The 24,404-nt window shown below is 26.0% G+C and overlaps 1 protein-coding gene across 1 annotated transcript; it reads right to left on the reverse strand.

Annotated features, from left to right (window-relative positions):
* Positions 1-19,651: 19,651 nt before the first annotated feature.
* Positions 19,652-23,666, reverse strand: LOC126894910 (uncharacterized). The gene is made up of 8 exons (XM_050666257.1): positions 23,615-23,666; positions 23,349-23,530; positions 21,939-22,135; positions 21,785-21,885; positions 21,578-21,727; positions 20,197-20,366; positions 20,044-20,130; positions 19,652-19,807 (listed from the first exon to the last, which is right to left on the reverse strand). Exons 1-8 carry the CDS (start codon positions 23,664-23,666, stop codon positions 19,652-19,654), a joined length of 1,095 nt encoding a protein of 364 aa, XP_050522214.1.
* Between the last annotated feature and the right edge of the window lie 738 nt (positions 23,667-24,404).

The following is a 24,404-nucleotide window of genomic DNA, read 5'->3' on the forward strand; positions in this document are numbered from 1 at the left end:
AAAGTTAAAACGATTATACATGTCTCATCCTAAATTATTTTATACATTCATTAGTTTTTCTTAACAATAAATAGTATGAAACTTTCTAAGTTTCAAGAAGCACTATGCCCATTTTAAAATTATGACTAAAATATAATGGGATAAACTATTTTAGAAATTAATCACAGTGTTTCATTCGTTGTTTAGTAGATGTAAAATGTTTTTTTATCATTATTTATTAATGGTTATAATGTTTATTTCCTGAAAAAATGGAACACATAAATGTTATTATAAAATTAATAATATCACTGAACACATAAATTATTTAAATAACAGAAATATAAACAAAATAGTTTTTGTAGTAATTTTTCGTATGTAAAATATTTTTTGGAAATGCAATGTACATCTCAATGTAAATAAATAAATTATTGTAAGTGAAACGTACAGAACCATTGACAATAGTAAAACTTTATTGGGAATCAGCGATGTAAAACTCTTGTGAATGTGAGTATTTATTAAACTTTGAATAAGGAAAGTCACACTGTGACTATTCCTTCACACAAAAAATATAAATTTAAAGTTAAGCTTTGTCGTTTTTATTCGGAGTTCGTAAAAAGTATTTAACTTGAAATAAAATGAAGTGTTTGGAACTTTTTAAAAAAATAATAATACCTTTTTAACGAATAATCACTATCTAATCACTAGAAAGTTAATAAATTATTTATTATAAAAACTATGAGTACTAACAGTCATAAATAACACATTCCATTTCAAGTATAAAACATTTGAAGACATTACATTTCTTACAATGCTTTTTCAAGATACACAGCTATTTTTTTTTTCTAATAAAAAAATCGAAAAAATCGGTTCAGTAAATATGTGATTTTTAAAAATATATTCAAGTGTGCTTAGGTTCTTTTCAGATGGGGAGAGTGTTATAGATAAAAAAAAAAAAAATTGAAATACCTTCTTGGAAATTGTATGTTATGCATGCGATTATTTTCGTCGCGGAGGAGTTATATTTCCTACTCTGGGCGCGCACCTTTGTGTGAGACATAGTTTGATAAATTTCCTAATTAAGTTTCACATTATTAGAAATTTGCAAGATTAAAATTTAGTACTAGGAATTCATGAGGTATTGCGTAACGAATAAATAATATTTTAGACCGACGTCGGTGTATTATTAAAATTATCAAAAACTAGTACCAGAAATCGATAAGGACAAATGTAGGTATTTGGAAAATGGGTCCAGCGACTCGTAACTTTATTACCTTTTTTTAAAAGTTTTTTTGTACAACGCTTGACTGTGATAAGGCGGCTCGGCGAGAACCACCGCGACACGCCGTATTGACGATAACAGTACATCGTGATAGCCTCTAATGACACCAAGGTGATGTTTATAGTTTGGTAAATTAAATACACTAATGTAATAAAACATGTCATTTCTAAGCCAAATGCCGTTAAGGGGAGAAAACCGTTACACGATGGTAAATGGTTGCTGCGGTAGGTACACCTTGTCTTACCACTATATTGAAAACTTGTGCTTAGAAACTGCGTTCTGAGGATTCGTGAAGTTTACGCATCGATTCGAATAATTAATATTTTAGAACGACATAAGTATTTTGTTTAAATATCTAGTGCCGAGAATTTATGGGCACTGAAGTAACCAATCAAATGTGTACGAATCTCGGCAATGTTTGTCTCTCATTAGCCATTTTAAATGCCCATCAACATTATTTCATTATTTTATATGATGAATTTTAAAACATATCTTGACATAAATGCAACTGAAAAAAGGTTTAAGAATTTATAATTTTATTGTGCTTAAATAAAATATTCTGTAGACAATTTTCCTTATCATTTTATAGATGGGACTTTTTTTTTTTAATCAAAACTCTCTCAACAATTAATTTTAATCAAAATTAATTAACCAGTCATTTCATTAGATTGCAAGTAGGTATTTATAATAAAACTTTCTACTAATCTAATAATTTGTTGACTTACTTCGGGCAATCGAAAAATTTTCAGAAGTTTTTAAAAAGAAACGACATTTTTTATTTAATTTCATTTTTACAACATAGCTGTGTATGAATTAGCATTGAAAAAAAATTACTCGCTGAACTTTAAGTCCAACGAGCTTGCAGAAGTCTTAAAGATTGTAACGTAGCTGACTAATCTTTCAAAATTATAATTTTTTATCACTATCATCGCATTTAAAGAACTTATAGTTCAGGTGTGTTTTTTTTATTTAGTATGAAATCTCATAGTCAGGTACCGCTAAATTTATTTTAATTTTAATTGACTAATTAAGTTTATTATACAAATATATTTACTCCGATTAACCGTTATATAAATATATTTTTTATCACAATTTTATTGTTTTTTTGTTTAAGGACTGATAACTTTACTTATTAACCATAATTCATTAGTTCTAAAAACCTTTTATCTCAGAATTTAAACGTTTCGATTCTAAATAATTAAGAAAATTACTAGAAGAGTATATCATTATAAAAAACAATAAAAAAAAAAGAATGGTGCAAATATTTTTTCAACCTAGTTAATTCATTATATTAATATCAATTAATGTCTTCGTGTATATTATTTAAGATACACAATTGATTATTTAATATGAAGTAACTAAAAAGGAAAGTTAAAAATCACATTAAAAAAGATAGAAAGTAAAATATAAAGGTGTCGGAAAAGTTATTAGGTTCTAATATTGCTTTAATCACACACTTTTTCTAAGGTTAATTAATATTATTTCAAAATTTAGAGTGGAGGTGACTATTTTCATCATTAGATATTTCTCGGGCGCACATCGTATTCCGTCCTGTATATAAATATTTTATTCGATTATTCGAAAGTTGACTGGCCATTTTCTCAATTAGATTGTTTTCTATTTTTTTAAGTTAGTTATATTTGCTAGTTGCCAATGAAAAACATTAATTTAAAAATTATAAAATTACATCCAACCTTACTTATAAAAATGGCCAATTCGTTTTAATTCTCCGTATAATAAAAAATACACTGGACTACACTGATTCGAGTTTGCAAAGGATTAGTATTAAATCAGAAATTTATTAACACATACATGTATTCGGGATTTAATGTTGAGCTGGTGGATTTTATTGTCGAATTAATCATACATAACTTCATATGCGATAAACAATATTGTAAAAGAATAGACCGTGAGAGAGGATTGTCATCATACTGCCAGTGAGGGCAGACGATATTCATGTTGTTTACCTTCGCAGATATCATTCGGTCGGTCGTAAATAATTCTATTGTCTCCACTATATCGAATGACAAACATAAAGTGTAGATAATAATTGGTATGTTGCATGCGTCCATCATTGAAAGCATTGGTCAAAATGATTTAAATTAAGTTGGTGGCTTGTGATCTATTTAAAATATAATCGACAAAATGTAACATAAATACTTTTATTTGAAGTTAATAAATGTATTATTTGAAATAAATTACATTTTTTAAGTTTCGTTCGTCAAAATGATTGTTTCTGACAATGATATTCTTGGCACTTTAAATTTTAATGGCTTTGTATAATCACTCAGCATCATCTGATAATTTTTTTTTTTTTTTCGAACTTTGGGAATACTTTTTAGCTTTAATTTGTTTTAATCAGATTATTGTGAAAACGTGTCTAATTTTGATAGCTGTTTATTTTAAGCTTAAAAATATCGTGTCGAGCAATACGATGCCCATAATGGAAGTGAATTCGCAAACTACGAGGATGTATAATATTTCAAGTGTCACTAGTAATTTAAAACACCTCCTCGTATACTAAAATATATTTTCTATAGATAACCGTATCTTCTTTCGAATGAAATAAAATTAAGTTCCTATAAAATTCATGTTACAAATTATTTCATAATAAAGACATTTAATGGAACCAAAAAAGTCTTCTAAATTTTTCAAACATTTAAAAAATGCAATTTATAACATATATTTTTATAATGGCAATAAATGGGAGTATAAAAAAACCAAACGGTTTTAAATGGTTTTAATTATTTTTTTTTTTTTGTAAAATATATAAATTAACTATCTAATGATGTAATATGATATTTTCATAAAGATCTCATTTTCTTTAACATAAAATAAAATTTTTGTGTGGCAAAAATAATTAATTTTTAATCTTAAGTTACAGAAAAAGTGTTAATTTTTTTTTTAAGTATAATGATAAATTAATTGTATTTCATTTTTCAGGGTGTCTTTTAAAAATTTTAAATCAAATGTTTATAATACGTCATAATCATGAACTTAGGTGCAAATAGTGCTTAGACATAGAAGTGCTTTTATGTTCTAAAGACAAAAAAATAGTTTTCTCATCGTGTTTACAAATAAATATTCAAGATAGTCTTATCTAATGACTTAGTCTAGCAATTATGAGCATTTGTAAATTTTGTTTGAACCACTTTATAAGGTTACAGAATTGTGCAAAATTGTCATAAAATTATATAGCGCAGAAATATTTTTCGTTTTGGGGGAATGAACCCTTATAATCCCCTCAAAACTTGGTAACAACACGTTACCAAGTTTTTAAGTCAATTAATAAAAATGTGCATTGGTTGATGGTGTTCAAAATAACACAAAAAAATGTATCAATGCGTATAATTCCTAGCCGTACTACTGACAATTTACACTGTTATTTTTCATTTAAACAATAATTCTTACAGTAAATTTCAATTATTAGAATTCATTCGATATAGAAACCCGACTTTAAATTATGTAAGAAAAAATTATTATTATTGCTATTATTATTTCAATGCAATACTTGTTTTCAATATCTTTCATCAATAACGGCAACAGGGGCACAGGTCCAGCCATAGTCAGTTAACCGAATTTTATTGTTTCCGCTTTAGTTTTATAAAATCGTATTCGCATTATAATTAATTGCATATAATTAAAACCATAGTTTAAACTCTTTTAGATTTTATATCATGTGCACTAGAAATTGCATTTTTAACATCACGAGTTACCGATGGGAATATATTCCAAATAATACAATATTTAAAGTTTTTAAATTTTACTTTACAGTTGCTGATTAATTTTTTTTAATGCACACTGAAAAAATGATAAAATACCACCTACACGCCAAAGATTAAATTCATTTGTAATTAATTTATACAGCATTTTTATAAATTTAATAGATTTGATAATTTTTTCTTCATTTAAGTACACCGTAGTGTTATGTGTGTCAATTAACAGTCACGCACTCATTTTTGTATTTTTGATATATACGCTAAAAACTAAGGGTACAAGGAATAAAACTACAAGTTTATTTTTATGTGGTTTTTAAATATAAGAGACCATTTAAGTAATGTCAGATAATTTTATTTTTCATTACAACCAGCATTTTCATACTAGCAAAGTTTTTATCGTATAGTTTTTACCGAAAACCATTTTCGAGTCCAAATGAATACAGGAAGTTTTGTTGTTGTTAAAAAATTGAAGATAATTCGTTTGGCAAATTACCGTTTTGTTTTAATTGTTTTAACCTTTGTAATTTTCATTGCTATATAAAAAAACTTTTATTTTTTCTAAAAATTTTAAGTATTTAAACAAATAAACTTGGTATTAAATCGTCAAAATTCACAAAGAAAATGAATTTAAATTAGGAATTATAAACAGAAAATAAAAAAAAAAAAATAACGTTATGAAACTATATGTATTTACTTCAATCATAATTTTCCTTTTGAACATGTCTGTTAAAATTTTCCCTAGAAACTATGTACGGTTGAATATACTAGCTAAAATAATATCTGATTTCTCAGAATTAACGGAAAGCTTAAACTTAATATAAGAATGTAAACAATATATTTTGAATGTATAATTAAAGTTTGCGATTTTTCACAGAACTAACACGTCTCCCGAGGATTGATCGAAACTGTACCGGAAATCATGTGAAAAAAAAGACATGCCACGGGATTAGAAACTTAGAGACAAACCTTACTAACAAACCACTGTGCACTTGTGATTACAGTTCTGATAACTTCCATATATGTTGATAATGTGATATGCGGCTGAGGAAAACACGGTACCGTGACAGAACAAAACTTAAATTCCAGATTCCAGAAAATATAAAAAAGAAGGAACTGTAATAATACTTTTTGTTCTTCAAATATTACATTAACTATATTTTATTTCGAACGATAAATCGATTATTTAATTGGAAAGATAATTTAAATAAATTGAAACAGTTATTTCTATTGTTTCTAGAAATATTAAAAAATGTATATATTATAACATCAACAGTAAATGAACAAAACTGGATTTTTTTTACTAAAAAATCACAATTTTGTCCAAGTAAAATATTTAACTGTTTTTTTTTTAACTTTTATAATCTTTAAAACTGATACAAATTAAAATGTGTCAATTATAATTTATTGATCACTTTACTGTAATGGCCATAAATCAAACGTGTAATTTTGCCCAACTTTTATTAATTAAAGAGTATTAAATTAAATTTTGAAAGAAATTAAGATATTAAAATAACAAATAAAGATCAACATTTTGACAGGCTTGAAATTAAAAATTTCGAAGAAAAATCAATTCTGCATATTTAACGTTTCGGAATGAAAACAGTTGAATATAAAATAATGATAATTTTTTAAATTATAGGTGCATTATAGTTACCAGTATTGTTCAAACAATCCCCAATCGGTACTATGCTTAAAATAAAAAGTACACAGAAAAATACATTTTTAAGTAATTAAGTATACAAAGCTTTAAAAAAACTTATAACAAAATTGAAACATAAAATATTTATCCATCGTTTATATTAATCCGTTTGCTCTACTAAATCAGTATTTACTTTTAAAGTTATTATTACATTGATATTTTCTGCTCATTTTTTGCAGTATTCGATGAAAAACTAATAAAGTATGTCTGTAATTGACAGCGTTCATAACTCATCTAGAAAAAATATTTTAGTGTAAAATATTAATTTGAAATAAAAAATATGTCTTAATTTCCAATAATTATAAATTTGACTTTTCAACTTATATTGCGAGCGCACAATTGAATATCAATTATAATAATATTAATCATCAAGTTGTTTGGGTTTTGACTTGAAATATTTGTACATTAAAAACAAACATATATTTAAAATAATGACTATCGATAAAATTGATTCTATTTTTAATTAAACATTTACTTAGTTTTCTTTTTTTATGGATATGACAAAATTTATACACAACCTCGCAGCATGTCGCATAGTTCTAAGAAGAATTAATTTAAAATGAATGACAATCACCGATGTACCCGACATTTCCCTCTTGCCAGATAAATAATGGAACCTCGTTAAATAATATATAATATGATTTTCCACGTCACAGGATAAAAGGAGAAGTATGCCCTCAGAACACGGTAGTCTTACGAATTAAAGACGGCTTTCGTGTATTCTCAAAACTTCCTGTTGTCTAACGAAACATATTTTGTTGAACGAGCCAGAGGTTTTTACAGAGAAGCTTTTTCTACCAAATTCATTCAAACCACAAAACTTTTTTACTTATCATAAATGAGAATTGCTTAGTTTTATGGATTCATATTCTTAAAGGTTATCAATAAAATTCGATTTTACTATTTTTATAGTTCTCGTATGAAACGAAAGATTTTTATAAATAGTAGTACAATACGTTTTCATTATATTTATATACAGAATGATTCTTTTATCAATGTCACTTAATTTATCACAAAATAAAATTAATATTAACAATTTTTATTGGTTTCTTTGGTTATATATATTTTTTAATTTATCAGTTAATTTATTCATAACATATTTTTTATGTCCATCTCTAAAACCTTTTAAGGGTGCCAGCTTTAATTTCTCAACTGGAAACATATATAATTAACTAGCCTATTTATTAGATAATTATCTAATTAAGAAAACGATTGGTTGACAACAACTTTTGGACCAGTGTTTCAAATGTTATTAACATTATAAAGTAAATATTGGAGGTGAGGAGTGAGTGCTCGTATAGGTATAAAAATATTAATAACTTCCAAAATATTGGTCCAAAAATTATTATTAAATAATTGTTTTATTAAATTGATAATTATCTAATAATTAAGCTAAATAATTATACATATTTCCATTTGGAAGTTGACACTCTTATAAGTTATAAGGGAAGAACATAAAAAAAAAACGTCATGACTGATAAATTGAGAAAAATATATAACTAAAAAAAACCAATTTAAACAATTGTTAACATTATTTTTGTATTTTGATTCATTAATTGGTCAATGATAAAAGAATCATTTTCTAAATATATTTATCTGAATTTATTTTTGAAAAAACGTCTTTAAAGATCAATTGATTCATACATAAAATATTTGAGACTTAGTAGGGAAGAGTACTTTAAAGACCGAATAATTTTTTCTTGAAAAAAAAACTTATACAACGATATGGTCAGCTCTATTTTATGATTAATTGGAACAAAATTTTTTACACAGTACAAAAAATAGATCATTTCTGTAAAAATAAATGTTTTTGAATTCTAGACACTTAGATTATTTGGCCTCCCTATGACTCGGTTATTTTATTAATTAACTTCATATGAATTGAATTTCACCTTGATGTGTATCTTAAAATATGTTATACATTTAATATAAATTTATAGTCGTAGATTTTAATATAATCATTCATAACAACATCTACATACTATATTTGAGTGATGAACGGATTTGCTATTAAACTTGAATTTTTTCTCATGTTTGACTATTAAATGAATCCTGACAATTTGAGTACTGTTTGGCGCAAAATTTATAATACACTTTGTATCGACTTGTGCGTAAAATTCCTGTTTAATACAATAGTTAATTTTAAGCTTATGATGTGACAGAATAAATCCTATTAAACTATAAATACAATTTTGATTAAATATTTTTACCTAGTAATTATTTACAAAATAATTTGTTAGTGTAAATCATGTAATTGTTTGAAAATGTCGACATTAAATTTTAACTATGTGGATACAGAAACGGGTTTAAAAAATAATTTAAATGTTAACGAAAGTACATTTTTTCAATTGTAATTCACTCATTGTTTTTGTATTTATGTCACAAGAATTATTTGTTTTGGATTACTAGGAAATTTATTATATTAGCAGCAAAAGTTCAACTAGAATTGAACGAACAGTTAGATAATGTTCATTGTTCTTTATGGAGATTTTCAAAAACCCCTACGAATGTTTGAGAAATTTATAGACAGATTGTGTGACTTCTAGGCGAGCTTTTATACACGCCCATTATCAGAACAGTTTATCAATCGATTGAAAGCGGCAAACGAGATAAAGACGAAAATAAAAGAGAGAAAATTGAGAAGAGATCAATAGATAGGAAAAGAGAGAGAAAGATAGGAATATTTGAGTAAAAACCACGGACAAATAAAACAGACGTGCGTTTGGAATTGTTGGCAACATCAGCTAAAAAGTTTGTAGGTATATTTACTCGTATGAGAATAAATTGGCTCAAAAGTAATTCGGGAACATTAATTCAAATAATATCTTCACGTTGAGTGTTATGATTTAATTGAAATATTACAGCTGATGAAGTATTATTATTGAAAATAAATCTTATTCAAATAAACAAAAATGTTATAAATACATCAATTAAATTGTTTAGTACAACATTACAGTACTCGAATTTAATCATTTTAAAAATGAAATTGAAGATTTAATGAAAGATGCATAAATACATTTTTAATTTTTTACAAAAGTTATTTAATAAGTCGTTCGATTTTCAATTAATTTTTATGTTTTATATGAGATGTGATATTGAAATAATTTTTAGATCATGCAAAATTTTAATATCATTGAACTCATCTATTATTATCATGATACACTAATGTCATTTATAGATTAAAAACTCAAAATTAATATGAAGTAATTAATAAATTATTAATTGAAGACACGTTCACGACATATTTACTTATTATTAGTAGTAATTATTAAGGGCTCTTAAAAATTAAATTTTAAGTAGTTACCTATTGAGATAAAAAATACTGATCTTAATTTTTTTGTTACTTTAGCTGTTTAAAAGTATGCTATTAATTAGACCTAACATTAAGAAGATAAGTTTAAAATTAATGCGTTTTAAAGATACTAACAAGTATACAACCAGATGAAGTCTAATTTCCTTTTGTCAACAACTCAAGTAGATTTTAAGATAGAATTTCATATAATTTGTTTTATAATTAGAATATTTCAAACAACTACAAGTCCATTATTAATAATTCTGTTTAATTAATTAAACTCATTTGTGATAGAGTAACAAAGGAATACTGAAACAATTGATTAAATTATAAAGCCCTATTTTATCCACTTTCTCATAACATGTTCGCTAATTAGTAATTAGAATAACACCATTAAGACTGTAGTTACCGTCGGATACAATATAATAGTTTGAATTGACACATGTTTAAATATAAACATTTTTTTTGACAAAAACTAGTCAAAATTTTTCATAATTAAAAAATAACTCATTATTATTGTTGTTCATATCAAGTATGTTATGAATTATTCTTGTTGAGCTGAATCATGTTATCACTACAGAAGTGTGTACGTCACTAACACAAGTGTTCGAACCTGTTTATTCTCTCAAGCGCAATTAACTCCCATACTTTTATCAGTAATAATTTGTTGATACAAATTTTTTGTTTTGTTGACATTTTTATTTTTTAGGAAAAATTTTTTTTATATTGATAGCTTTTTTTGCTTTATATTCATTTAAAATGCACAAAATTCTCTATTTGTTAGTTAAAGTTGCATAATAATAAGTAAAACCAAAAGAATGTATACTTAAAAATTCAGATTTTTTTGAATAATAACACTTCAACTCAACTATAAAGATCCAAAAAATTTGCTCAACTTGATGGCCATTCCTAAATTTTGCACAACTCTTATTAAATGTCATGAAATAATATTAGTATAATTAAAAAAATATAAATATTTAATTTTTTTACAACGATTTTACAGTGTAATCATTACTTAATAACTAGTTAGTAATTCTCTCAAAAATTATATTTGATAGAAAAAATCTGAAGCCAGACTCAGATTTATCGTCGAAAGTCCTTATAGAATTTATATAAAAATTGTAAACGAAAAAATAGCTGTTCTGTGTTATTAAATATATGTCTAATATATCGTGTTTTATAGTTTATAACGTTTTTGATTTGAAATATAAAATTTGATATAAGAAGATAAATAATAATGAACTCCATTAAAATGATTCGATGGAGTAGTAAATTAGTAGTAACTCATCACAATTAAAATCAGAAATCGTATGTAGGAGTATAATTGGTAAAAATTATGCTTATCAGTAAAAAATGTACTTAAATTTTAAATAATTTCAGTTATATATAAATACTATTTAATTCAATATTTGTATGATATATTGCTATAATCAGATGAATGTAAATTGTTAAAGGCTTACATATATATTTTATTAGTAAAACAATTAGCATGTATTAGTAATGAGTATTAGCATAACGATGATTTGTCAGTTAACCATAAGCTCATTATTAATGAATGAACTCAATTGTACAATTAATCTATCGATACAGCTATTGTGTATGAAAATATTCAGGGGACTTTATCCGTTCTCTAATTGTACAAAATATGTTTACTATGGAATAATTTTTTTTTAACTTTATGCTCGGTAATCATTATTCTAAGGTAGTTCAGTGGTTTAAAATTTGATTTTTGAAATAGTCGACCTCTAAAAATTTTACTATATAACATTAAGGAGATATTTTTCTATCAAATTATTTTTCTAAAAATGAACTCTAAAAAATTGCTTTATGGAAATTTTATAGTCGGTTTTTTTAATTTTAATTTTTATCATAAATCTAATAAAAATGTACTTTATAATACTTATAAAATTATTTAAGGTGAACTCACTTATATTTAATCAAAAAAGAGGATCTGCCTTTATGTAGCAACTGCAGTCAAACATTAATAACGGAATACATTTTTATCAAATGTCAAAATTAAGAAACCAGAATAAAAAACTTGTTTTGTTTGAAAACATATAAAAAGCACTTTTAAAGGAACAAACGCAAATTTAATGAACTTTTTGATGTCAACTAAATGAATTAATATGTTTTAAAAAGAGTTTTGTAGCCGTTTTAATTGTAAAGCTATTTATTTAACTATACTTAATGTAAATACTAGTTAGGCTATTAAATTGTAGTGAAACTCTTAAACTAAACAAAAGAAGTTTATTTAAAAAAGAAAGTATCATTTCAATTCTACTAGATAAAAAATCATTGAATTTTCTATAACATCATGATTTACTTTGTATAATCTTACGTCAATGGATTTTTATTAATTTTTTCAATTAATCAAGACTTTTGAATTGTTAATAAAAATATTAACGTGTATTAAGCATAACGAGTTATAAATTTTGTATTATTATTAACTTAATTAACACTACCGTTTTTAATCTATGTTGGCTAAAAATACTCATTTAATAATTATTTACATTTTTAATTAGTTTTATAGTTTTAATGGTGTGATTATAAGCCATTAAATGTTCAGCTACAGTAGATTTATCAACTTCTTGATTTTTAATGTTTCCTAACTCCTATGTTTCTTTTTGTTTGGATTACGTAACATTCATCACAACTTTCACATTGTAATTTCTAAATTCACAATTTCCCCCTTATTCTACTTTGACTCAGAGGGTTAACTAATAAATCTCTTAAATTATTACTCTTCGCATTTAATGGAATAATACTGAAATGCTTAAAAGTTCTAGTAAGCCCATTGGAAATGTTCGGATAATGTAATATAGGCGATCATCTAATCACCGTTTATTAGGTATAGCAAATAGCCTTTAAATTATAACAAACAATGTACAGAGTAATTATTACTCAAGTAATTATAAATCCTCGATTAATTATTACTCGATCAAGGATTGGACGCAAGTTCCTATTTAAGAAAATTAAAGTTAAGAAATTTTTGTTTCTGAATGAATAAAAAAAAATTCTTTGATTACATAATAATTTTCTTTATAAAAATTAAAAATCATCAATAGTTTTTGATAAAATCAGTGTGTAACCAAATTTAATTACTCTCAATATAAATAATTCGTTGTAGAGATCATCATCAAAATGACAGTTACTAGTCTAAAGTTGGCGCTATACTGACGAATTGTCTCATTTCGTTTTTATCATTCTAGTTGTTGTTGTTGTTCACCTTATCATATTTGCTTTGTTTTATTAATTTTTTTTTTTATTTATCAAAACAAAAACTGAACAAAATATAATTTATATCTACTTTACTCGAGATTTGAATTATATTTTCTTGATCTAACTTTTTCTCTAACTTCACTCTTACTTCATTATTTTACCATTTTAGCTATTTCGTTACAATATCACTATCTACTATATTTGTTCTTTTTTACCTTTTTAAGTATTTTTGAGGATAACTTTTCCTATAATTTCCAGGGCTAACAACTTATAAATAGACAAATTTTATTAAGAATTATATAAAATGATTACCTGAATACAATATACAAGGATTAGATGAAATAATTGACATTACTCATGTCAGCAACAAAAGAAATTTTATAATTTATTTAATTTTATTGATTTTAGTATTAAATTTATTTAATATTAAAAGTTCATTTTTTATTAGAATAAAAAAAAAGTAAAACCAACAAAATTACATACTAACACATGTGGTGCAATCACTTAATGTCCCTTTAAATCCGACTCTGGTTGATATGTATATTAATAATACACATGAAATTATGACTCTTGTTTAACAATGAAACGATAAGTGTTTAAAAAAGTATTGTCAAATAGTTTCATTCGGTAAACACGTGCCATTGCTATGATTGTTAAAAACCAATGTTTTAGTGGTTGTAAAGTGCAACTCTTTAAATGTAAAGAAAAGGATTACCTGACTTACTATATTAATTAGATTACCTATATTTTCGAAGAAAGAGAAATGAGGAGAAGAGAAAATTAAGTACACCTATTTAATAAGAATAAATGTAATGAAAAGTATATCAAAATGTTTTGCAAGTGTAAAATTGTAACGTAATGCGCAGGGGAGTAACTTGCATACAAAACATGTTAATCATACATTTAAACATAAACAATGTAGTTAAATAAATAGAGTGTTTACTTGGTGAAGATTTGAGGAAATTAGTAAGAGTGGTGAAGTAATGATTAGCCAAGTGATATTAAAATATTATGTGATTCAAATACGCCGTTCTTATCGCGGATAAGATGAGAGAAAATAGACTTAGATGGTTTGGTCATGTTATGAGAGGAGAAGAATCGGAAGCCGTTAGAACAGTTGTAGAAATGAATGTTGACGAAAGAAGAGGTAGAGGAAGACCAAAAGAGAGGTGGAGAGAAGTTATTGAATGCGATATGAGGACAGCTGATGTGAACGTAGAGGACGTGGGAGATCGTGTTAAATGGAAGTTTAGGATAAGGGTGGCCGACCCCAAGTAGTTGGAATTAAGGCGAGGAAAAAGAAGATTTCAATATGCCTACACACTTGTCGCGTCTCTATTCGTCAATCGTTCGACTATCAGGCGCAATGCAATGTCACTAACCAAACAATAGGTTATTTATGTATTAAAAACAATGGCGGGCAAAGAAAAACGGTAAGCGATCTAATAATTGTACAGTTGGCGGTCAGTGACGCGAGTAGTGTAAGACTTAGCGGATGGTGTAAAGGCGAGACGGAAGTGTACACTGTCGGAACGTCCGTCGTGGAAAGGACGTCGACTTACGGACACGACTGAACCAGTGACACGCTAATGGTAAAACAGGCCAAAGGATGAAATGTAAGAGACTACCACTCGCCCAACAGTGGAAATATTATTTTATTACTCACTCCAGAAAATGCACACGAGTTCACTTTTTTTTCACTTTTTTAATACAGCGGATTCTTTCAACCACGACTATACAATGACTTAAAGTTCCTAAAATGTATTCAAAATATTTTTATTTATACTGAAATAATGTGGTTTTTCTTTCATATTTTATACAATGAATAAATAGTTAATTTATTTTTTAGAATGTTATTTTATTTAAATATTGACGTTTATATATCAAGAAAATTGACTATACAGTTCTAGTTTACATGTTAAACGTCATTATATTATGGAACAGCTAGTAGTAGTACGTACTTTAAGACAATAAATAAATTGTATTTTTTATTCATTGAGCATTTATTTACATTGACACAACAATAGTAATAATATTTTAGTTTATTGGTCATTAAGAAAAATAATTTAAAAAGGGTTTTACCTAAAATGTAGTTTCCCGCTAGTAACGAGAAGTGGCCACTTATTTTGTTTAGTCTTACAATAATATATGTACACAGACTTTCTGAAGATACAATTTTACAAGTATCTAAAACTTCGGTACGACTATCGGTTGTTGTATTTGGCCATAAAAAAAGGTTAATGTTCGTTTCAGCTTTCTGAATAGCAAAATGTGCTGGCATTTTCGTTCTACAAAGGAAAACATGTGCAAAATACTAAATACCTTATAAATTCTTTTTAAATCGTGTATTTCACCCTTAGCAAAATGATCGACGGTAGTCTATCACACGCTTTTATTTATAACAATATTTTTATTTACTTGAATTTAACATTTTGTTCATAATTAGTAAATACCTTAAAACATCGTATTGCTATTAATAAACCTGAATATGCATTTATATTTAAAACAACCACGAGTTCTTAAACAGACTTTATACCTTAATTATGATATTTAAATAAGGTTCAAATTAATTTTTATAAAGTAATAAACAACAATAATAATAGCGTATTAACTTTTTACTATTTTAGTAACGTTATAAAATGTTTAACTTAACGGTTTTTTTTTATGATCACCAGTATGAATTTAGTTCATAAAATAAATAAATGTATCGGTTAACTGTAAATTGGCCTTTCCGCTTCACTATTTCTTTATTATATCATTATTTGTATGCCATGATGACTTACGGCAAGTATGTAATAAAAATTAGGGAAATAATTCAAAATTTAATTTTTATAAAAACTACGATACAATTAAAAGAATTCTGGCAATAAATAAAAATAAAATTGGCACAAAAATGAAACTAAGTAAAAATCTATAAATTATAAAAATACGTGTAGCATCATTTTTAGTTTAAGGAAAATGTGGTCATCACAATTTCGTGATTTTAAAGCATTCTATTAAATCAGAAGAGCACGGGTTTGATAATAATGTTATTTGTGTGTATTTTATGTAGTTGTTTAAACACCCTTGAAAAATGGTTATTGTCTAGAAAAAACAATATCAGAAATAAGTAAATAAACAACAAGTGATGGGAATTTAATAGAAGGTAGTTTGTATATAACTCGATCTGCGTCTAATCGTCCGGTAACAAAGTGGAGATAACAATAATGATAAGATATAGCAACAAAGGATAAATGCCACGAGGGAATTGATTTCCATCAGCGTTCTCAGAAAAGCACACACTTACAGTTGAGTAGGTTCCTGTGATATTACTATTTAAACGTTGTGCAATAAGCTTACTTTATATATTATAAAATTGTTTACCTAAGTATAATAATTGAAGATTTTAAAGGTATTTTTAGAGTGGATTCTGAAAAATTACCTTATTTTGTGCCACCCTATTCATAAATTTACTTTGATTGTTATAAGGATGAAATCGAGAAACAATAAATAAAAAAGGAAATATTTGTAATGTTGAATGGCGATAAATATTTATTATGGTTTATTTAATTTTTATATAAAATATTAATTATCATCAATTAGTTGTAAAATTAGTAAACTCTTACACTCATAATACACTTCAATGGTTCTTCCGTTGAAATGAATACTTATATATATTAACATATTTGAACTGAAATAATTAACTAACTCATTAAAAAAAAACTCAGTGCATATTAATTTCCATTATATTCCGCGTTGTCAGTGCCGTGCTAACTGTCATTGGCGCCTTACTGCAATCATATTTTGGGCGCTTCTATTTAATATGTTTTTAAATAAAATACATCTTTTGCACAAATTGTGTACTCATATTTTTTTAAAAATGTGTGACGCATGCCCCCGTTGCCCATTCCCCCTTGGCACGGCCAAGTGCTCTTAAAGTTATGAAATTAAAACGATTTTCAATGAGATTCGGTCAAAGTGTGGCGTTGATAAGGCAACAGAGCAGCGTTAAAAAAAATTTAATGTTTTAAGTTTTGAAATTCCTACTTGAGTGCTTAACCTTTTGTAGTTTTAATAATAATAACCACCACATAAACGCAAAACTGTGCGAGAGAGATCACTTTTCAAGGAAAATGTCCCTAACAATAAGGTAATAAAAGTTTTATTGCGGAAGAAGGTTTCAAACGATGTTCTTGTCCGGGAAAACTAATCGCCACCAAATCGTTTACGATAACAACAATAACAATCTTATAGTTCCTCGTTTAAAGTTTTGACGCGCCAATTGCGTTTGTCTAGCAGAGGAAAACAACTCAAGTGGTCACACGTGATAAAAATATTTTCATCGACTTTATTTCGCAGAAAAGTTCAATCATCTTTTTCTGAGCGCAATGTTAATTTTATAATTTATAATAACGAATTCTCTCTTCAACACTATGCCTTGTTAGAATGTAATTAACACGACACGAAATAATTAAGCATATCTGAAGTGCGTTTCAAAAACTATTGCAATTTAACTTGGCGCAACATTTAATTCTATCAAAAGATAGTTTATAAAATAACTCATGTTTAAGTGGCCAGTGTAAAGGTCACTAAATACATACTTTCGTATGACATTGTTATTTTATTCGTCAGCATAATGGTACTTTTTAAAACTATACGAGGTATATTATTTTTACACTGGTATAAAAATATCACCAGACAAAAAGGCAAAAATATTTTCTATTATTATTATGTCACAGATTTTTTCTTTTGAATTTTTCACTCTACTTTTAATGCTGTCATTTTACTACATATTTACGATAAAGCAAAAACAACCTTTAACAAATTCCATGAAAATTGACTGCTTGTTAATATGTCAAAATACTTTTTATACAAAAATAATTCCGTGACCTCTGTATTAGAAATTCAACTCTACAGAAAGCATGTCACTAGACCATATGATACGCTCCTTTTTTTTTTTAGTAAATTACTTTTTGTCATGTAGGTTTTTAAAACTGCGCAGGATAACCACGTTATTTATAACATATGACTGATTCGTAGGTACCGTTTTACATTTAATTACAATTAAATTATCTTATGAACCACGCGCTATAAAAATAAAAAGCTGAATACAATGCATTTTTAACTACTTTGAGTCAGCAGATTGATTAAGAATTACATTTTTCGTAGGTATACAACAATATACTTCTATTTGTAAATTAAAATTATAATTGTTCAACTATTGAGTTAAATTGTAATAATATATAATTTATGTACATTTTATAATACACAAATAGTAATTGAATTAGTTTCTATTAAACGTATAAGCTTCGAGTTCTTGTTCATCAGAGTTGGGCATTAAACGGCTTATGTAAGTTTAATTCTGAAATATACATTTGAAATCAACGATTTCTAATCATTATTATTAGTGTACCATTACTCGAAACACATTATGATCGCTTCATAAAGTTTTGAAAAATAGAGGTAGTCATAAAAATGTTTAAAGTTAACGCTCAGTGTTTACTTCAGGTTTGCATTTACAAATGACCACTACACTGCACAGAACACAATTGTACGGTTACAGCCTTTAAAAATTTTATTCAACAACAATACACTTGAAACTTTAGTGTTATTGCATATTTTATTCTTTATTACTTCAGCGTATCACCTGTTTAGATAAACAGCAGCTCTCACATTCTGATAGTTCGAAAAATTACATGACTATTTTTTCATTATATGTAATATATAGAGCTTTTTTTTAATATCTAGGCAATTTAATGTTTGTAATTGCTGTTTTTTCCTTTGCTCGTAAAATGTACATTTTTTAATTCGAATATAAAAGCTAGCGAAAAAATCAATAACACTTCACTTGTTAAATTGTTATTGCTATTTTTATAGAATTATATTAAATTAGGTACCTAGTTTGGACTTCTGTGAAGTAGTATTTTTTTATTGCACTGTATCACGTTTATTTTCATCACATCAAACCAATAGTAGCACTCATGACTATTTTATCAAGTGCCTTTAGCTTTATCAATCTATGACAATCGAGTAATGAATAATATAGTATTATCTGTATATTGCATGTTTTAAAACCTGAATATTAAAGATTATGAAAATAATATCATGAGCTCTTGTATTTAATAGCTATGTATTATTTAAAAGTAATTCAGTACAATCTATCTGAATTATTTAAAAATGAGAAGATGCCGGTTTGATTTAGTAGAAAATTGAACTTTCTATTGTGATATATTTTTAAAACAATTGTCTTCTATTTTAATTGTATTAAGTTACTTTTAAACAGTTGGACTAAATTAATACGCTCATTAGACAAAATTAAAAATTAGAGATAATTTCAGTAACTCTAACTTTTGGGAAGAACAACTGTTTTGCTCTCACAAACAAAAATGGAAATAATTTTAAGTGAATTTTTACTAAAATAATTAAAATATTATAGTATATTATAATTAAAACAATTAAAATTATTACTATAAAAGTCTTATTTATTAGTTTGGTGTAATAGACTTAAGGAGTTTCAGTCTTTTTTCCAAACGAATTTTAATAATTACTTTTCTACTGATTTTCACAAATTTGTCATATGCCTGAAATTTCCTCCACCAATTTCCATCTGTCATTGGATTGAACTCAAAATGACAAATTTCCTATAAAAAGTGGGTTATAAAATTTAAATAAATTACNAGGAGTTTCAGTCTTTTTTCCAAACGAATTTTAATAATTACTTTTCTACTGATTTTCACAAACTTGTCATATGCCTGAAATTTCCTCCACCAATTTCCATCTATCATTGGATTGAACTCAAAATGACAAATTTCCTATAAAAAGTGGGTTATAAAATTTAAATAAATTATTTAATGAAATAAAATCTAATTAAAATTACTATATGATTCATTCGAACACTTCGCTCTTTTAATTTGATCGGCTCTTGGTTTTTAAAACAGTTATCCATATGGCTGTTTAATTTTTTCTAATTTAATTGAAAAAAAAAATAAAAGAATTAATTCGAATGACATTTTATGCACAATTAATTAACCAATATTTTTTCATTCCAGTCATCATAGTGTTGCGGTGGAGATTCTGTGATAAATTGTTGCTGTGTATTTTTTATTGATTTGTCACCAAAATATTTAGCAGAACACATAAATTTATCTAGTTGTTCTAAGTATTCATCCCGATATAGACTTTCAGACTCACTAAAACAGTCTGCAATGCGACATTTAATTACTGACTCATAAATAATAGTGAGAATATCAAAGACCAAAATATACAATTTATAGTTTTTTACTGTCCTATAGATAAATATTTTTTGACTAATTTAAAATAATCGTAGTAAATTTATAATATAAATAAAAATATAACATAACGATAATCATTAAGAAGCTTATAAAATAAAAATAATTGACTAATAAAAAATAATATTTTTTTATTGTTACATTACTATAATTCAATTATAGTGAGTATTATTTCGATTAATCTTAAATAAACGAACTCAAAACTGTTTGAGTAGAAAAAAAAGGCAATTATTAATATTTGCTGTTATAAGATTATACTTTGTGTCAAACGGTAAAAAAAAATAATACTAAATTTTAATTTACAAATTAAATTTAGCAAACCAATATTTTTAATAAATCAATATTATTCTCATATAACTAAAGTTTTTTAGAACTTGAATTGCATGAATAATGTAATTTCCCCACAAATGATGTTTCTACTATATAAGGATGTTAGAAATATATGTATAACCTGATAAATATTTCAAATTAATAAAATAATTACTCACTAAGCCATTCATAATCTTGTGTAGGATTTATTTTTTCCTTTAACATTTTGTTGATAGTTAATCTGTTAATGGATTGGATTTTCTTAGATTTTATTTTAAGTGGTGTATAATAATTTTCGTTACAATATTTTTGCGTTTTTAGAGGGCTTTTGTAATTTATTTTCTCAACAACCTCACTAAAAATTATTTTTTACTACATAATAATGCTATTTCAATATTCTTGGATAAGTGTTTTTTCGAAAATCATCTAATAGCTGATAAATACAGTTTTGTAGAATAAAAATTTAGTAATGCATACATTCAAATTTATGTGCATCGATAAATAGATTAGTGAGTGTGAATCTAAAGAAACGTTTACAAGCATTCTCGTTTTAGTTTTCTAATTTCACGAATAAAAGTATTCCTATACAGTTATTTCAATGTAAAATTTTATTTTATACGTTGATATGACATAAACTCGACATCTCGAGCGCTTTTGGCTCCTGCTTTTTCTTAAATACGTCGACTCTATATTTAAATAAATAACTCAACGTCCTTATTGTATGTCAAAATTCATAATTTTAATATTTTCGTAGAACCTTTTTATCGCATTGCATCATTAAACAGTATCAAAAACAGTTATTACTTTACCAACGGGTTGGTTTTGTCACGGCATTAATTGTGATTTTGTGATGAGTAGCAAACATATCCGAAAAATAGAGTATGAGATCAGCAGATAGAGTAACATATGAACAAGCTGTATATGTCACAGTGATTACAATTGGAATATTTTGTTCCACTTCACCTATAAATATTATTGCTTTGAATATTTCACTTGTCAAACGAACCTGTCACAACTAACCACTAGTTGGTTCTATAATCAACCCTTCTTTTTGAACAGGAACCAATGTACGAAATCGGTATTTTTTTATTCGAGGATACAATACTAACTTTTTGGAAACTCTACACAAACATTTCATGTAATATTTATAACAAACTATAAAACTATTATTTACGTCATTCCTATATGTACATTTCCATAATCAATGACGTTGGGTAAATGAAAGTTTAATTCAGGCACCGCACATACTTCCAATGCCATATTCCCATTACCTGTAGGATTTTTCAATTTTAAGAAGTCTTTATACTCAGTTATTGAATCTGACACAAATTTTATTGTAAGAAGCTTCGAACAGTTTGGAAGTATTGATACCTTTAATTCAGTTTACTTTAATAAAATAGCAGTAAACAAATAACAATGATCTTTGAAAATCATATTAAACACTTTAATTATTAAATTATCCATTAAAGTTTATCAATTTTAATTTAATGTAATTAATTTGAAGTATTATTATTAAGTATATTGATGTTATGATTATTTTTTTTCAATTTGTTCAATCAAAAGCTCAAAGTACTATTCGCTTTAATTGGAAATGTATTTTTATACAAATCCTTCTAATAAATTGAGAGTAATTTATTTAACAAACCATATAAAACCATAATAGAACTTTATATTTAATGTATTTTTTATTGCAAGACTGTTTTTAAAATACGTTTTTGATGTATACGTAATTTAGTATTCACAGGAACTTTAAAAGTAATTGAATACAGAACATAGATTGACAGTTGAAAATTTGTTTGGAATAATAGATTTAAACATACAATAGGTGGTTAATTAATAATTGGCGAATATAAAGTATCTTTTCAATAACGTATACGCATATATTATAGTAAACAATTGCAAAAACAAAAAACAAAATAAAATTGTAAGTGAAATATTGCTAAAAAATGTAATAAAATAATGTCGTAGATTTCAATATAAAGTCAATAGTACTATGTACTAGACAAATAAAAGTTAAAGAATAGTTAATTAGTGTCGCATAATCCAATAAATCAATCCTATTAACTCAATAATTAGCTTCCTGATTGGAGCAATAAAACGTTTTTTAACGTTTTTTTTCGGCACCTGTCACTCAACACCCTCCCCCTAAAAAATACAAAAATAACATTAGAATACGACCAACATAGATTCCTCCAGCTCAAAACCAAGAATCTCTTCCAACAATTGAATTTACTCGGATTTATATACTAATAACCTACTACCTATGACCTATTACCTAGTTAACAGTTCAATATTTCACGACGATAATGAAAAATGCATATTAGACTAAAATCTTTATAATTGTTACTTAGTATTATTCATTATTTTTACATCTATGTTTTGTTTAATCTTACTACCATATTACAAATTGTTTACCATATAAGCAATTTTTAATTAAAACTAATTAGTTTTCAGTTGTTACCACATCTTATACATAAATAATTACTATAGTAATGGTTAAATGCAATAAATTAACAGAAGAATTTAATATGCTGTATGTGAGTTTCATAAATGATAATAGAATATAATTCTGTAAACTACTCACAGTAGTTTCATCTGGAAGTTTAAACATCTTATTGGACATAGGTTGTATTTGAATGACTTGAGGTTTAGAAGTTTTATTAATCAATTTTATTTTTATCCTTTGTAATTTCCCAACTTTAAACTTAGCAATGAGGTCATCCTTGTTCACCGATATTGAACCATTTGTATTTGTAATTGGATACTCTGTTTATATGATTTAAATTATGTTATAAAAATAACATTTTAATGGTATGATAAAATGTTCCCCTTTTTTACTCAAATAATTACCATTGTCCACAAAAAATTCCAAATTAGTTTGAGCGATTTTATTACAGTCCATCTTTCTAAAAATATTTGTTTTTTATGTAACCATAGCAATACAGAAACTCGATATCTATCTTAATTGAATTTTATTTAAAAAAAATTAGATATACTAAAAAAAATGTTATCGTAATCATAATATTCTAAAGTAATGATATGTAAGATGGTTTACTATCCATATTTTTCCCAGAAGGCTGGTACTGAAAAATGTTGTGCAGATAGGTGACGACGAGCATAGTCTTTTGTGTTTTTGGCATAGCACAAACATTCTAAGGGTATTGACGTTGTTAATACTTCAATCAAAAATAATTTATATTTCTTTCGTTGGACTTGTTAGAAATGTCTTTTTCTTGTGGCTCTTTCGAAATGAGTCGTATAATAACGACTAGAAAAATCGTGAAATGTGATAGTTTATAATTAGATACGAGTAGTCGGTACGGTAAAACCTCCCGGCAGCTACATAGAATATATTCAACCCTTCCTGATATGATTTTCGCTTATGCAAAATACTGAATACTACCATATAAGACAAAGACATAGTTCACCTGACGTTTATTTGCCTGCTTATATAAGTATTTAAACTGAATGTCTTGATAATATGATAAAAATTAATTTATTGGAGCACATTGTACTGGAATGTGTCTGGATTTTATTGTCAACTGAAGTGGAAGTTGACTAAGAAAAGAATAGCAAGATATTCCAACGATTCTCAAGTAAAATTAACAATATTCTCGTGTGAATTAAACACAACTAATTA

Source organism: Daktulosphaira vitifoliae, unplaced genomic scaffold (genome assembly GCF_025091365.1).
Source record: "Daktulosphaira vitifoliae isolate Bord-2020 unplaced genomic scaffold, ASM2509136v1 Scaffold_1, whole genome shotgun sequence".
NCBI lineage: Eukaryota > Metazoa > Arthropoda > Insecta > Hemiptera > Phylloxeridae > Daktulosphaira > Daktulosphaira vitifoliae.

Excerpts from the sequence above, each read along its gene's own strand:
- LOC126894910 (XM_050666257.1), bottom strand. The coding sequence starts at position 23,666 with ATGGACTGTAATAAAATCGCTCAAACTAATTTGGAATTTTTTGTGGAC. Across the intron at positions 21,728-21,784 it reads GATTATAGAACCAACTAGTG|GTGAAGTGGAACAAAATATT; the intron begins GTTAGTTGTGAC and ends TAATATTTATAG. Across the intron at positions 19,808-20,043 it reads GTGTTCGAATGAATCATATA|GAAATTTGTCATTTTGAGTT; the intron begins GTAATTTTAATT and ends CACTTTTTATAG.